This window comes from Leopardus geoffroyi, chromosome B3 (genome assembly GCF_018350155.1).
Source record: "Leopardus geoffroyi isolate Oge1 chromosome B3, O.geoffroyi_Oge1_pat1.0, whole genome shotgun sequence".
In the NCBI taxonomy this organism is placed as follows: Eukaryota; Metazoa; Chordata; class Mammalia; order Carnivora; family Felidae; genus Leopardus; species Leopardus geoffroyi.
The window spans coordinates 71,968,249-71,983,342 of record NC_059337.1 but is presented as its reverse complement, the minus strand read 5'-3'; the positions used below and the strand labels follow the sequence as shown (position 1 = coordinate 71,983,342).

General features: G+C 47.6%; 2 protein-coding genes across 3 annotated transcripts; both read right to left on the bottom strand.

Annotated features, from left to right (window-relative positions):
- Positions 1–4,176: 4,176 nt before the first annotated feature.
- SLC39A2 (solute carrier family 39 member 2) lies at positions 4,177–7,935 on the bottom strand. Of its 2 annotated transcripts, XM_045450216.1 has the most exons (4): positions 6,212–7,935; positions 5,900–6,030; positions 5,614–5,664; positions 4,177–5,054 (listed from the first exon to the last, which is right to left on the bottom strand). In XM_045450216.1, the coding sequence occupies exons 1-4, from the start codon at positions 6,324–6,326 to the stop codon at positions 4,425–4,427; spliced, it is 927 nt and encodes a 308-aa protein (XP_045306172.1). In that variant the 5' UTR covers positions 6,327–7,935; the 3' UTR covers positions 4,177–4,424. The 2 variants fall into 2 exon arrangements, with proteins under 2 accessions (XP_045306172.1, XP_045306173.1); XM_045450217.1 differs by lacking the exon at positions 4,177–5,054 and having other exon boundaries at positions 5,613–5,659.
- Positions 7,936–8,050: 115 nt separating this feature from the next.
- Positions 8,051–14,355, bottom strand: METTL17 (methyltransferase like 17). The gene is made up of 14 exons (XM_045450215.1): positions 14,247–14,355; positions 13,943–14,096; positions 13,720–13,854; positions 12,616–12,697; positions 12,268–12,349; positions 11,866–11,939; positions 11,306–11,400; positions 10,894–10,964; positions 10,586–10,693; positions 9,995–10,063; positions 9,141–9,191; positions 8,783–8,875; positions 8,367–8,554; positions 8,051–8,292 (listed from the first exon to the last, which is right to left on the bottom strand). The coding sequence occupies exons 1-14, from the start codon at positions 14,325–14,327 to the stop codon at positions 8,181–8,183; spliced, it is 1,395 nt and encodes a 464-aa protein (XP_045306171.1). The 5' UTR covers positions 14,328–14,355; the 3' UTR covers positions 8,051–8,180.
- Positions 14,356–15,094: the final 739 nt, after the last annotated feature.

Here is a 15,094-nt window from a genome sequence, read left to right as displayed (position 1 = left end):
TCTTCCTCTCATTCTCAAGGGATGTGTTTCCCTGACTTCAGGGATGGAAGTCCAAGATAGCTAAGAGAGGGTTTACTGGGAAAGAGAATAAAACTAGAAGACTACGGTGATGAGAATCTTGTGGGTCAGCTTGGAAAGTCTGGAACTCATGAAGAGATTTGAAAGAGTGAGTCTCTGAAAGTACACACAAAACTGACCCTGCAGTAGGAGGGAGAGATGTGAAACTTCAGAGGGCACTCCTTTACAGAGTTAGGGCAATGCCAGAGTGGGAGACGCCACCTTTCCAGAGATTTTGGTACTAAATGGAAAGTGAGAATCAGTTCTCACTAGAGGCCAGAGGTGTGGTCAAGGTAAATGGTGCCCAGAGCAATTACGTTGTTTGTACCCTCTCTCCCCTTGCCAACATCAGAATTTCCCCCAAACTGGGTAAATAAATAGTAAAGGTAGAATGCATTCTATATTTGACATTCAATACATCTAAAGATAGTAATTCTGAACAAAATTGAAATAAAAAGGAAGTAGTCAGCAACTGGCCTCTTTAAGCATCCCTGCAGACTGGGGCCTGGGGGTGTACCACCTGTCTACACACCCCTTTTGCTTCACCTTTGCAAGTGGCCACGGGCTCCTCCCTCAGGTGCGGGGGCGGGGAACATGAGGGTGCCTGACCAGCTGGCGCACATACACTCACACATACCAACCCATTCTGATTCTGGCAACCATTCTTTGTACTCTAAAGCTGGGAGCAAGGGACCATTTCCTATGGGCACTGTCTCCTGTGAGGGAGGCAAGACACTGGCAAAGGGGTGAAGTGGAACGGACTGTCTCACAGGAGTTAGCCTGGAGCTCTCTGGTTTTGTTCCTGGGGCATCTTCACAGGTGCCCGTCTTTGGCTGACCTCCCATCCTGCCCCAGGATATTCACTAACCTCCATTCTCTTTGATGCTGTGCCCCATCTCCTCTCCTTTTCTTCACCGACTGTCAGCTTACAACTGTAAAAGCCTTGGCCAAGGCTTGGCCTGTATGCAAATGAAAGGTGGGGGAGCTCCCAAGGGTTACTTCAGGGAACCATTTATATTGTTGCAAAAGTGGAAAGTTGGTTCTAGGTGGGAGGGCAGTTGGAGGTCTCATTCTTCCGGCTTTTTTTTTTTTTTTTTCCTGTTTAAATATATAAAAAATACATGTGTGGGATGGAAAATAAGGGACGGGGAAAGGGCACAGGGGTTCAGGAGACTTGAAAACACTTCTACATAAATTCTTTGATGACTATTGCAACTAGCTTCTTCTCTATCCTTTTTCCCAACCTGCATCTTTCCTCTATTTTTTAAAAACTCTCATGATTCTAAGGTTTTTCGGTTACAACCTGTCTGTCAAGGCTGAATGAAGTGTGTCAAGGTTTACTCCTGAATCTGGCTTCCAGTTGCCAGGGCCCAGCTACCTCTGCTCTCCCTCCTTCCCCATGGCTCTCTTACCTGTTCTCACTCCACCCTTCCTCACTGCAAGCTCATTTAAAGTCACCTTCATCTGCTCCTTTACAGCCCTCTCTGACTCCTCGCTGGGGATTCATAGCTTTTGGAAATGATCTGATTGTTCCTTTTTCTGATCCTGATGTTCTCTCTAGGGAGCCATCCTTGAGCTTTATTCCAGCTCTTGATATGATATGGTTCCAGCTAAAGATGGTTCCTGTCCTGGTTAGTAGGTCTTGGGAAAGGAAAGGCGATGGTCGTGGAAGGAAAGAGAGTGCTGATGGCTGAAAGCACAGGTGGCTGAAAGGGAATGTAAGGGCTCCTGGGCTGGGAGGAGGCAAAACGTGCATGACTCACCCTTGCTTGAAATCTCCCAACCTCTGCTCATTTCCCTCAGATGCTGATAGCATCAGTGACCCAGAAACATATGAGGAGCCCAGGGTCCCACGTCCTCAAGTCTCCTTTCTGTAGTCCTGCAAATCCTTTCCACCTGAAGTAGCTACCGTCCATACAATTGTGTCCCTCCCAATTCAGCCTTGAAAAGGCCTGGCAAGACCACTCAGGTTGAAAGTAGCAGACAGTCGATGGCATGCTGGACTTGAGCCTCCAGATTTATGTGCCTCACAAGACTGATATGCCTGCAATGCACCAACAGGCAATTTTGTCCTTTGGCTTCACTTTGGGCATGAACAAAAAGAGACCCTGGCAGTAGATCACAGAGAAGTGGAGTGAGGGTGGGAGGGTGCTCCTCTAGTGTCCTCCTGGTCGGATCGCTGCAAGCTGGTTGTATCCCTCCTCTGAGGCCACAGCTCTTACTGGACGCCCCTTTCTCATTTCTGCTAACTGTTCCCTTCTCTTCAGCCGGGGTAGCAACATTGTTTTTGCTCATCCCCCAGTGGACACTTGCGCCACCAAGCACAGCAGTGTTCTTTCTCAGCCCCAGGGGATTGCACCATCCACTCCTTGCTCTGTCCAAACCCTGCCCACACCTTCCTATATACTCCCTTTATTAAACTTGCTTCAATTACCCATGTGCTCTCTGTTTTCTTCTGAGACCCTAACACATAGGATGGGGAGGTAAAGGGAAGGAAAGGGAAGGAAGAAGAGAATCTATATAGTTGAGTTTTTCTTAAAATCAGAGAAACATGGGTTGGAAGCCCACCTAGCTATGTGATCAGGTATTTAACTGTTCTGCATGTGTCTCCCTCAACTTACAGCGGGGATAATACCTACTTGGCAGGGTCAGGAAGGCGAGATCATACTTGTGAATGCAGTAGCACAGTGCCTGGCACATAGCAGGTGCTCTGTGTGGAGACTCTATTATTATTACTACATCTGAGGCTCTGTTCTGAGTACATATTACGTTACCTAATACTGATGGGAAAACAGAATAGGATGGTATTTCAGGGAAATGGTTTCCTGTATCAGACATTTTTATTTAGTTGTACCTGAACCTTGCCTTCTCACTCATCCCTGGGTGCGTAAGCTGGGCTTCTGAGGAGGTTTGTGTATCATAGTTTGTGGGGAGGGGAATGGGATGGACAGGAGACAACTCTGGCAAGAAGGAAACTCGGGAGACCTTGTCAATGTGAAGGTGACTTGGCTTCTGCAACTGTCAACATCAGAAGGGGCAAAGTGGGGAGAGTGAGTTCACAGGGTACACCTTCCCTCTTCCTTTTTTTAAATGTTTATTTATTAACTTTGAGAGAGAGAGATAGAGAGACAGAGACAGAGAGAGAATGAATGGGAGAGGGGCATAGTGAGAATCCCAAGCAGGCTCTGCGCTGTCAGCCCAGAATCTGACGTGGGGCTTGATTCCACAAACCATGAGATGAAATCAAGAGTCAGACACTCAACCGACTGAGCCACCCAGGCGCCCCTCTTCCTCCTTCTCCACTAAGTCTGCAATACTCCTCCAATTCATGGGCGAAGGGGCTGGGTAACAGGCAGATAATCAGCTCTGTATTTGTCCTTGGTAGTTTTTAAGAGATGTAACACAGTGTAGGGGCTACTTGAACTGAAAGACAGATGGCCTAGTTGGGAGGGGCCGGAGGCAGAGGGGCAGGTAGAGCAGGCAGAAGGAAAGCCACTAAGTTGTGGCAAAGCCAAGTAATCGCCCTAGGCATTTATCTGGCGCCTCTCTCCCTCTCTAAACACTGTTTCTTAATCCCGCAGCTCAAGGCAGGTAGCTGGATGGAGACAGGGGCTCAAAGGAGAGCAATAGCATCCTCGAGGCCACACAGGGCTCGGTGTGAAAAATAAAAGCCAGATGAAAGGAGGCTCTATTTAGCCTGATCTCATGAGTCTGTTGGACACACTGTAGTTGACTGATAATAGGTACTGGGAGTGACGTGGGTGTGGTTAGTGTAGGAAAAAAATCTAGATCCCGTGGTTTCTGTTTTTACACCTCTTCTCTCTAAATGCTGGGAACTCTGGCTCAGTTTCTCAACACCTGTGGGGAAGACAGGAGCAGGTTGTTGGAATTTCAGCAATGCTGCCATGTTTGGAGGGCATGGTCTGCAACTGACAGAATGGCTAGGGGCCCGGATTCCAGAAGAAAATACCCCATCCAGTGTTCATTCACCCTTTCCACTCCCCATTCCACCACTTCCTGTACTGGGCAGCTCCTAGGCAACCTACAGAAATGATGTATAGCATGGCTGAAGGGACATTTTATTGTTCACAGTAGCATAAATGGGACAGGAGTCAAATCTAGAGTGATTGTGTTTATATCAATTCTCCAATTTATAGGCGCTCAACTTAAACATCTTTCTCTCAGTCCTGGATGAGAAATGGGATCTCATGTAGGGAAAAGCTGGGGTCCAGTTCATGTGGATGATGCCTAGTGAATGTCACTTAGTCTCAGTAGAGAAATATCTGAGGGCCAAAGCTGTCTGGGAAGTGTCTCCCAGGGGCAGGAAGGCCATTGTAGATAGGTCCATCAGAAGAATCAGGAATCTCTCAGGCCCACAAAGCAATAATGGCCATGAAGGCAAAACCGGCGGCTACACAGCCCCACTTGGCCAGAGGGGCCTCGGGGCCAGCTAGCTCCCGGGGCAGAATTTCTAGGAAGGTGACATACAGAAAGGTGCCGGCTGCCACACCTTCTAACACAGCCTGGGTTAAGCCACGCCCCCCTTTAGAGTCCCCCTGAGTCACAGCCAGTCCCAGGACCAGGCCCAGGGGGGACATGAGAGCCAGTGACAGGATGGACAGCGTGGCCCATCGCGAGCCACTGCCTATCTGCACCAGCCGCAGTCCTACACCAAACACGATGAGCCCCTTGTGAGCCAGGACTGCGAGACAGAGTTGCACGGTAGCTGCTACTGTTGGCTGCAGCCCCACAGCCAGACCTTCAAACACTGAGTGGAAGGAGAGGGAGAGCAAGAGGACAAGGGCTCGGAGGGGACCCTTTGAGGGGGAGGGGAGAGGTCCATGGCTGTGGAGTCCAAGGACGTGAGCCCCGTCCCACTCCTCCTGCACTGTGACCCCTTCAGCAGCCCCAGGATAGCACTGCAATGCCAGCGACTCCAAAAGGAAGACAAAGAAGAAGCCCAGGGAGATGATGAGCTCTCCATAGGGATACTCCATCTAGGAACAGAAAGAGGGGCTGTGAGGTGGGAAGGGAAGACAAGAAAGTACACTGGGTGGCCATGGGAGTGGGAGACCAAGGAGAATGGGAAATGTGGGGCTGTGCCCAATTAGTAAAATCTGGCTGCCTGTTTGCCCGGCCGGCTCTCACTCTGGCCAGTGTCCTTATTACCATCTGCTTCAAATGCTTCCAGATTGATGTGGCCTATGGTGCAGAAAGAAGGGCAGGGGAATGAAGCCAAGAGCAGGTATGGACAGTGACAACCACCACCCTTGAGGGACTGGGGGACACAAAAGTGATAGGGTTAGAAAAATGGGAAAAGAATGTGAGGCATGTGAAAGGGTCCAGAGAAAGAATGAAAGAGTAAAGCAGAGTATTTTTTAGGGCGTCCACGAACCCAAAAGGATGGGGTGGGCTCCTCTTTGGTCTGTGATGTCTGAGCTGAGGAGCAGAGGGGATTTCTGGTTCTCCTCACATACTTCCCTCAAAAGGGTCTGGGTGGGAAAGGAGTTTCGGCTCCACTCCCGCTCCCGGGAGGGACTGGCGGGAGATACTTACCTGTGCTGAATCGGCATCATCAGAAACACTTCCCTCCCTTTTTGTCCTGTTCTAGGGAGAAAAAAGCAGCAATCAATGGAGGATGGAGCTCAGCTTCCTGTCCTGCCCCTTCAGCTCCAGTGCTTTCCTTAAAGTCCAACCTGTTTTCACCATGCCACAGGAGAGCTTTCTCCTTCCCTGTCCCTCCCTGCTGGTCCTCAACTCTGTCACCTTTCTCCCTTCCTCCCTTGGTTCTGCTCATCATTCTGGCCTCCCGGCTCTGCATCTCAGCATTTCTGCTGCTCACCTGCATCATAAACTTCTGGATCTCTGATTCAATTCCCTCCAGGGCATCAGCAGTCATGTGCATGAACCCCGCTCCCAGGAAAACACCTGCAGAAGTGCAGCCCAGGAGGCTGAGGACCCGGCGGTGACGACCTAAAAATGGGGAAAGTTACAATCTAGTTGGCAGTGAGATAGAAAAGGTGACAAGAGAGAGACAGTGGCACGCAATACCCCAAGCTTGGGGATGATGAGAGAATCAGAGCAAGGCATCAGGACGGGGTGACAGGGTTGTTGTCAGGATTAGGTTATGGGGACATGTGCTGCAGGGTCATACCTGTGGCTGCATCCAGCTGGAACCATTTGAAGCAGATGGGAATAAGGCCGCAGATCAGAGTGAGAACCAGCAGGGCAAACAGGCAGCCAATTTTTACTCCCAGTAGTGGTTCCATCCTTGGGGTACAGGGTGAGCAGAGGCCTCGGGATGGCAAATGGAGTTACAATCTTCAGAGGAGTGCTGTCTTAGGTGGTCAAAGCTGGAGTAGCTCCTCTCCTGAGTTTCAGGAGGCTGTTGGGATCCTCCTCCTGTTCGGTGTTGCCTCTGCTTGCACAGCCTTGCATAGCTGACTGGGGCCTTGCCCCAGATTCCCGCCCTCCCCCTACAAGGAGGCCCCTCCCCTGGCTCATGCCTTCCAGAACTTGGAAACCAGAAACTCCAGACTCCCTGCCAGGCACAGCCTGTGCTGTAGGTCCTCTTCTCTTCGCTGCCATGACTAATCCAAATGCTGTGGACAGTCTTAGTTCATGCCTGGGGCTGGTCTAATCCAAAATGGGAGTTTGGGGAGGGCCTTCCCATCTGTTTTGTACTGGGGACACCTGGTCCTGCCTTATTCAAGACACTTCATCTAAGACTTCCATACCCTCTCCACCCCACCCCACTCCCTGTCTCATGGGTTATGCTGATATCTGAACCCTCCCCTTTCAGAGGGGATTTAGGGCCACTTTCAGGTAAGGAGGTGGGGCTGAGAGGTGGTGCTGCCGCCCACCATTCTGTGGAAACTAGATGAGTGGACTCCCCTTTCCTGTAACCCCAGAAAAATAGCTCTAGGCATGATAATGTCTGGTGGGGAAGTTGAGATTTCTAGTATTACAACACTGATGCTGTTCCAGCTTTTGACTGTGCCTATTTTCGGATGTATGCAGATCTTCCTCAATGTACGATGGGGCTACATACTTAAGCCTCCTAAGCTGACAATGCATTTAGTACACCTCAGCTACCAGTCATAGCCTAGCCTACCTAACTGTGCTCAGAACATTTCTATTAGCCCACAGATGGGCAAAATCATCTAACCAAAGTCTATTTTATAACAAAGTGTTGAAATTCCTTATAATTTACCAAATACTGTACTGAGAGCAAAAACCAGAATGGTTCTAAGGGTGCGGTTTACCATCGCTATCGCGTGACTGCCTGGGAGCAGGCAGTTGCCTGCCAGCAACACGAGATGATCATACCACATATCGCTAACCTGAGAGAAGATCCAAATTCAAAATCCAAAGTACAGCTTCTACTGGATGTGCATCGCTTTCATATCATCTTAAAGTTGAAAACTTGAAAATCAAGCCATTGTAAGTAAGTCAGGGACTGTGTGTATCGGGGGAGAGGGGTGAGAATTTTAAGACGAGGAAAGTTGCTCTAGCTCTGAAACAGGAAAGTCTCGAGGGACGCTGAGAAATGAACCAAGCAAACTGAAGGGTCCTGCCTGGATCTGCGGTGGGGGGAGATGGAAAATTCAGTCTTGATGAGGACTGACACTTGAGGAAAATATATCCAGCAAACTGGGGAGCTGATGGACCCTGAGAGAGACAGAAGGAAAGGAGGGAGAAAAACACAGAGGTGAGGCAGCTGCTGGCCCCCTGTTCAGGTGGCCACCTAACAACCGTGACATCTGCTGATCCAGTGCTCAGAGAGCTGGGGGCAGCTCTCCCCACTTCTCTGCCTCGGGTGACTTCCCTGGGCAGCCCTGGTCTCTGGCAGAGGGAACAGTACTCTTATAGGAGAAGGTGAGCTTGAGATCTGTATGGGAAACAGGCACTGAACATCTGAGGATTCTCTTCGTCACAGGATAGGCCAAGGCAACTGACCTCTGTACCTTTTAAGAATCACAAGATCCATTTCTACTCTTTGCAAACTTTTTATTATTAAAACCTCAAACAGATACATAGGGCTGTGAGCACTCCCATCCTGGATACCAGGTACCTTCACCCTTGGCAGGCCTGTGTAAGCAAATACTTGTTATGCATCCTCGTCAACTTCCAGGGGGATCTTTAGCAGGGGACGGAGGAAGCTCCGACTCTGAAGGTGTGATCACAGGTAAAAGATCTCCCCAAGAGCTGACACGAGCACAGCGATACAAATCCCTATGGAAAAGGAAAGTCAGTGTGGGCTGCAGGGTCTTGCCTCCTCCCCCTAATTTTGGTCACACCCTTTATACCTGCCATGCCGGTGGGCTGTGATCACAGCATGCTGCATATGCCCATCTGGACAGCACAGGTGACAATGCACATGGCGTGGCCGTTTGAGGACAGGCTGAGTGATACGGGGCCAACGATTAGCCTCTTCTGGAGACCCCCGGGCAAGAATTACCATGGAGAACTTTTCCTCTTTTAGATTCTTCTTATTCTAAGATAAGGACATAAAGACTATTTGGAGGAAAAAGAGATGGGAAAAAAACTGTTCCCCCTCCCCCCCACCCCCCATCCCTGCAGACTTTTCATAAGCCATGCACATTCAGGCTTGAAAATCTCCAGGCTCTTCTCTGACTTCTCCAACTCTTTCCACCTCTGACTCTTTTTCATGCTGTTCCCCCAGGCTATTTTCACCCTGTTGCAACATTCTCAGGATACATACCCAACTGAAGGGGATGGAGTGGTAAGCCTGAGAAAAGCTACAGGCCAGGGGCTTAGAGGCTGTCAACTGGGGACAAGGAAGTTCATGTGGACACTGTGAACACACACAAAAGACATGAGGTAAGACAAACGAACCACAGAGATCATACAACTGAAAAACTCAGAATGACAGAGTCAAGAAGGGCTAGGGATATGGGAGCACAGGAGCAGGAGGCAGGGAGGGCCAGGGGAACAACTAAGAAAGAAACTGGATAGGGACACAAAATAGTACAGGGTGGCTTAGCTTTACCCTCTCACTTTTCCTGGCCATAGCTGAGTTCAGATCTTTGCATGGTGGGAAAGGCAGAAATAATACTCACTGGAGCAAAGACAAAGCCAGGTCGAGGGTCTGAAGGTGACTTCTCTTTGCCCTAAAACCAAAAAAATTAAGCTGGTGGGGGCGTGCCTGGTGGCTCAGTGGGTTAAGTGTCTGACTCTTGATCTCAGCTTAGGTCTTGATCTCAGGGTTGTGAGTTCAAGCCCCGCATTGGGCTCCGTGCTGGGAGTGGAGCCTACCTAAAAAAAATATTAAGTCTGAGGGGTCTATTCTCATAATTCAATCTCTGCACTCAGTAAATTGAGGACTCCTTTAACGTTCAATTCTGGTAATTATTAACTATGTTCCTTGAGTTAAGCTGGCTGCTTCTCTAATACTCCAAACAAAGAACTTTCTCTTTGTAGCAGGAGAAAGGCAGGAACTTGGCACATAGTGTGGTGCTCTCCCTTGTCAGCAACCTCCACTCTCAAAAAGAACCCACTCCAGGACGATTAAATTTATGATTATACACTGGATCATACTGTCCCCAAAAGATAAGGTTCTTGGCTTAGTGATGCCCTAGATCAGGGGTTGGCACACTTTTTCTTTTTTAAAAGCCCAGAGAACAGGTAAAATCTGTTTTTGTCCCAACTATTTCAATTCTGCTATTTATAGTGTGAAAGCAGCCACAGACAACACACACACCAATAAGTATGGTTCCTATAAAAACAGGTGGCAGGCTGGATTTGATCCACAGGTCCTAGTTTGCTAATCCCTATAACATGTCGTAATGACTTCATATGCCTAATATCCTGAGAGTCACCCCTACCATTGTACAACAGAGTCTCTTCAGTTTTTAAGGGAGTAGCAATAACTGGTGACAGACTGGGGGTGGTTATGAAAGAAGGAGAATCTTACCTTAAGGACCAGGTCCCTGGCATCCATGAGAAGGGAGTGCCCAGCTTTTGTTCCATTCTCTACCAATATCTGTTCACAAAAAAGGAAAATAAGCACAAGCGCTGAATTACATGAAAACATAAATGTTAGCAGCTCTGTGAGAACATTCGCAGATGGGAGGAGGGGGCCCTAAAAGAAAGGGCCTGCCCCATATAAAATGGGGATGAGACCCTAAAAGAGGGATGAAGGGATCTATGCATGAGAAAATGGTTAAGAATGAACACAAGTTCCAGTGGAGAGAAGGAAATATGTGAAACCAAAGAAGCTGCTTTAAACTTAAAGGGAGGGGTGCCTGAGTGGCTCAGTCAGTTACCATCTGACTCTTGATTTCAGTTCAGGTCATGATCTCACAGTTTGGGAGTTCGAGTCCCCTGTTGGGCTCTGCACTGACAATGTACAGCCTGCTTGGGATTCTCTCTCTCCCTCTCTGTCTGCCCCACCCCTGCACTCTCTCTCCTTCTCTCAAAATAAATAAACTTAAAACAAAACAAAACAAAACAACAACAACAACAAAAAAAAACAACTTGAAGGGAAAAAGCAATTTCAACTCACCAGAAAATGACTTGTCTTGCGCCATAAGGTGTGGATTACCTCAGTGCGGTCAGCCTTGCTGGGCAGTTCACTTAGGGAAAAGGCTGATACCACCACATCGAATTGTACCTGAGAACCAAGATAAGAAACATGAATAGACCTGACATTCCCCCTGGCTCCCCTTCCAAGACTGTAACAAAGTTCTATCCTCTGATATTTCTTCTGTTCTCTTTTATCTTCTATCACTCAGTGCTGGGTAGCAGAGCTGAAGCTACAGTTTTCTGTCTGCCAAGTTCCACATTTAACATACTCTAAACGTTGTCACTTGCCTTGGGTGATACAGGTAGAAACTGTCTGAAAAAGACACCTGGAACATAAGGCTCCCCAGATTCTGAGCCACCTATGGAGTAAAACAGAGACGTGGCAACTAGGAGTGTATAGGTATACACTGAAAGGATCTCTCGATAAGAAACATGGTCCTAAGAATAAAGAAAAGCACTAGGTGAGGGTGAGATGCAATAGGGTAAGAAAATATTGGGTCACCTGCCCTGTTAATCTTACCCAAACCATCCACAGTCCAGCAAAGGCCTCCACCAGCCTCTGCTTGACCATAACACTGGAAAGAAATCAGACTCATTTTTCACTTTGAGCCCTCCTCTACTCCCCAGTAAAACACTCTTTCTAGTTCTCTGCCTAACTCCTTCAACTTTGAAAAAGTCCTTCCTTATACTTTCTTCTCACCTTTCAGTAGCTTCTCCGCCAAATGCAACATAGCAGCTGAGCTGTCCACACACACATATTCTCGTAGGCTCTGGCCCCAAGTACTGTGAGCAGCCCTAAGATGGCAAAATATAAATGGCCAATTTTCATGATAAAGAGTCATCCCTACAGGACACCCCCTGCCACCAACCCCACCCCTGGGAAACAGAGTATTATTTTACAACAGTTGGAAAAACTACCAGTGTTATTTTCTTATTTCATTTATAACTCTTTAAAAAGGGGGCAGACACATAAAAACTATTTGTAGGCAAAAAAAAAAAAAAAAAAAAAAAAAATCTTGGTGATATGCCCTAGACTAAATTCCTTTCCTTTTTTATCTTTCTAAACATGGGTCTTTTTTCACTTGAAGTTTCTTTAAGTTCTGGCCCTAATCCATATACCTTCTTATGCCATACTGAATCTCAGGGAAGAAACATTCTAGTTCCCAACTTTCCTATTCTCCCTCTGGTTTCCCAGTCTCTTGGAATGTTGTACACATGGCTCTCTAGAGCCAGAATTGACAGAGACAGAAAGATACTTACCAAGTGACAGAACCAGTACCTGAACCAAAGTCCAGTAAGGTTTGGGGCTGGAACTCTGGAACTCGAGCCTGGATCTGAAGAAATATATAACACCCCACAGTAGCGTAAGTGGACACTTATTTAGGGCCTTGGTAAATATGAATTAGGGGATCTTGGCAGAGATGAGATGTGAATGTTTTTTGAGATTCAATGTAAATACTTTATAGAATGGAACCTCCTAAAACAATGATTTTAAACCTTTCTTGGGTCACAAAATCCTTTCAGAGGATAAAGAGAGCCTCTTTAAAAAAAAAAAAAAAAAAATCACACGCCAAGTCCCAAGAACCCTACCCCAGAAGACTATTTTATGAATAAAGGAACTGATGGTAAAAGGATTCAGGTTGGAAGCTGAGGGGCTTTCACCTCATGGAATGCCCTGGAGACTGCTGCGAAGCCACCATCCAGTCTTGCTGCCATATACACCAGGCTCAGTTTCTCATTGTAGCTGTCAAAAAAACAAAAACAAAAACAAAAACAAACCAGAGAGTCATACCGACTGCAAAATAACCTCCATGGCCTCTCTAACCTTTAGATTTTTAGGAAATGAGATCTTTGAAAAGAGCTCTTCCAGTTCAGCACTTTCAGTCCTCAAAAGGGAAGAGTCTTGAGCTATGAACCAGGTAGCCTTTTCTAACATGAATTGTACAATTGTACTTCCCCAGTCTCCTTCTAACGATTTTTTTCTTCTGTAGCTCTTCTAATCCTCCTTACCTCAGTTCTTGCCAATGGTATGTAGTTTTGCGTAGGGCACGCAGCACCGTTTCACGAAGTTTCTCCTCTGACTGAGATAAATCTGGGGTGAGAACGAGAACTGGGAGTGAGGACCTAGGAAGAACATGACTCAGATCCAATAGCTGACTATATTGCCTGTCCATTCCTCTGCAACTCCCATCGGAGGCAAAACCTCAGCGCTTAAGAGAGAAGCCAAACCTAGAGAAAACTTTCAGGTAAGAATAACAGTAACCGCCATCATCACCACCAGAATGTACCCGATAGTATTTTGCCTCTAGCAGCAGTTTATGCAATTCAACCAGCCCTATCCCACAAGTTTTGTTCTCTTTTAAAGAGAAGTGTTTGGCGCCTGGCTCAGACGGAGGAACATGTGAATCTAGATCTCAGGGTTGTGAGTTCGAGCCCATGTTGGGTGTAGAGGTCACTAAAAAAAATTAATACACTTAAAAATAAACAAAATAAAGGTAAGCATCAGGAAGAGTGATAAGGACAATATTTTGTAGATTTTCTTCACTTCTCCAAAACTTAAGATTGTAACATCTCCAATGTTTCTATAGGTTACAAAGGGGCCTGAAAATCTTAAGTCTCATGATTGTGTTTAGCTCAGTACTGTTTTACCTACTGAGCACCTACTGAACCAGGTACTGTGGGGAAGTGCAGGGATACCTAATGAATACATGGCAGGTCGGTAATATTAAGGAACTCACAATCATGAAAATAACCTGAGGAATAATATTCATTCTCTTATCCCCGAAGAAGGCTTTTTGTACTGGACAGGGAGCCATACGGGGATTTTATTTCACTTGAATAAAAACTTAGTCCGAATCCAGTGGATTTAGAGGAAAAAACCCAAAGATCTAGATTTTGACAAAATACCGAAGCACCTCACTGACTTTTACCAAAGCCCCAAGACCAACCTCTGAAACAGTCTATCTTCTAGTGAGGCATCATTGTAACAACTGCTCTGGCCAGAAAGTGAAACAAGAAACCACAGTATCAATTTGAGAGACAGTAAAATTATTTCCTGCTCTTCATTTCCCACCAATATTTCAATTTGGTCTACTCTTTATTCTCAAGCCCTACCTGGGTTTTCCAAGAATTTTTCCTCAAGATACACAGCCCGTCTTTGCAACTCCTCCGGCCCTACAGGTAAATGCCGGCTCCAGAGATAATTCGTCAGTGCCCGCACCTGCTTCTCCACATTGGGCATCGCGCTCTCTATGGGCCAAAGATGAAACGCGACATCACTTGCATGCACACCCGCTTTCCGCTACTTCTCGGGCCTCCCCTTCCCACCGACACTCACGGAGCAGGAGGAGCTGCGCGGCGGCAGCCAGTGCTTTCGGCAGCTCTACGCATGGCAGCTGCAGGATGCCGGGGTGCCGGCGATGGGGCCTCTTCCCCAGAAAATCGGAGCTGTTATCCACCTGAGATACGCCGGGCACAAGGGCGGCGAGCGCCTGCAGGCCGGGAAAAACGTGCTGATTGCGGGGCAGAAAGGAAGCTTATGGCGTTTGCTAAGGGAGGAGCTCCCAAGAGCGTTATTCCTCCTAGCGGAGCTATTTTCGAGATCCAGGGTCTCTCCGAGGGCAGGGAAAGTAGGCACTCACGCGGGACGGGGGAACTTCTCTACGGCCGAGACGCCATCTGCTTGAAGTCAGCAGAAGTCTCACTGCCCTCGCGGTCGCCATGGCACCGGAGGCGAGCCGGAAACGGAAATGCTGTTGCCTGTGACCCGCACATCCTCCGCGCAGCTTCGGCACGGCGCAGTGTCAGCCAATGAGAGAGCGAGTGCTTCCAGTAGCCAATAAAAATCGATATGTAAATCACCTCGGAGAGTTGGTGTACGCTGATGGGACCAGGACCTTGGTGCCTGGGTAACGAGCTGGAGGCGAGGTGACCTGGAGGTAGTGTTGGGACTGGTCTCCCCGTCCCGAAGTCGAGGGGCAGGGGTGGGCCATTTCCTAGGGCCCCTAGAAAAGCGCGCTAGACAGGGAACGGTATTTCTGGATGTATTAACTACCTGCGTTCCTTGTTTTTCTCTCTGGAGAACTCTGAAGTTTTGGGATTTTTTTCCCCCCTGTGTGAGAACGGGAGAATGCAGTAAGGGAAAGATAAGAAAAACCAACTTTAGGCAACCGAAGATAACAAATTAATGGTTAATAGATTCAATGTTTTTTTACATATTAGTTTCTCTCCATATTAAGCAGTCTTGTTAGATAAATACTAAATTCTAACACTTAGAACATTGGGTACCCGACACTGTGGCAAGCACATTGACTCTATTACCGCATTTCGTCCCTGCTAAGAGATAGATTCTGTTAACCCCATTTTGCAGTTGAAGAAAGTGAGTATTTAGATGGTTAACTATCACGCGCAAGATCACAAAGCTTGTTAGATGACAGCTAGATTTAAAACTGGGCAGCCTAAGTCCCAGCCTCACCTTTAAACATACGCT

Excerpts from the sequence above, each read along its gene's own strand:
- SLC39A2 (XM_045450216.1), bottom strand. The coding sequence starts at position 6,326 with ATGGAACCACTACTGGGAGTAAAAATTGGCTGCCTGTTTGCCCTGCTG. Across the intron at positions 5,665-5,899 it reads TCCAGAAGTTTATGATGCAG|AACAGGACAAAAAGGGAGGG; the intron begins GTGAGCAGCAGA and ends TTTTCTCCCTAG. Across the intron at positions 5,055-5,613 it reads ATGATGCCGATTCAGCACAG|ATGGAGTATCCCTATGGAGA; the intron begins GTAAGTATCTCC and ends TTCTGTTCCTAG.
- METTL17 (XM_045450215.1), bottom strand. The coding sequence starts at position 14,327 with ATGGCGACCGCGAGGGCAGTGAGACTTCTGCTGACTTCAAGCAGATGG. Across the intron at positions 12,698-13,719 it reads AAAATTCTTGGAAAACCCAG|ATTTATCTCAGTCAGAGGAG; the intron begins GTAGGGCTTGAG and ends TTCTCACCCCAG. Across the intron at positions 9,192-9,994 it reads CCAGGGACCTGGTCCTTAAG|GGCAAAGAGAAGTCACCTTC; the intron begins GTAAGATTCTCC and ends TTTTGGTTTTAG.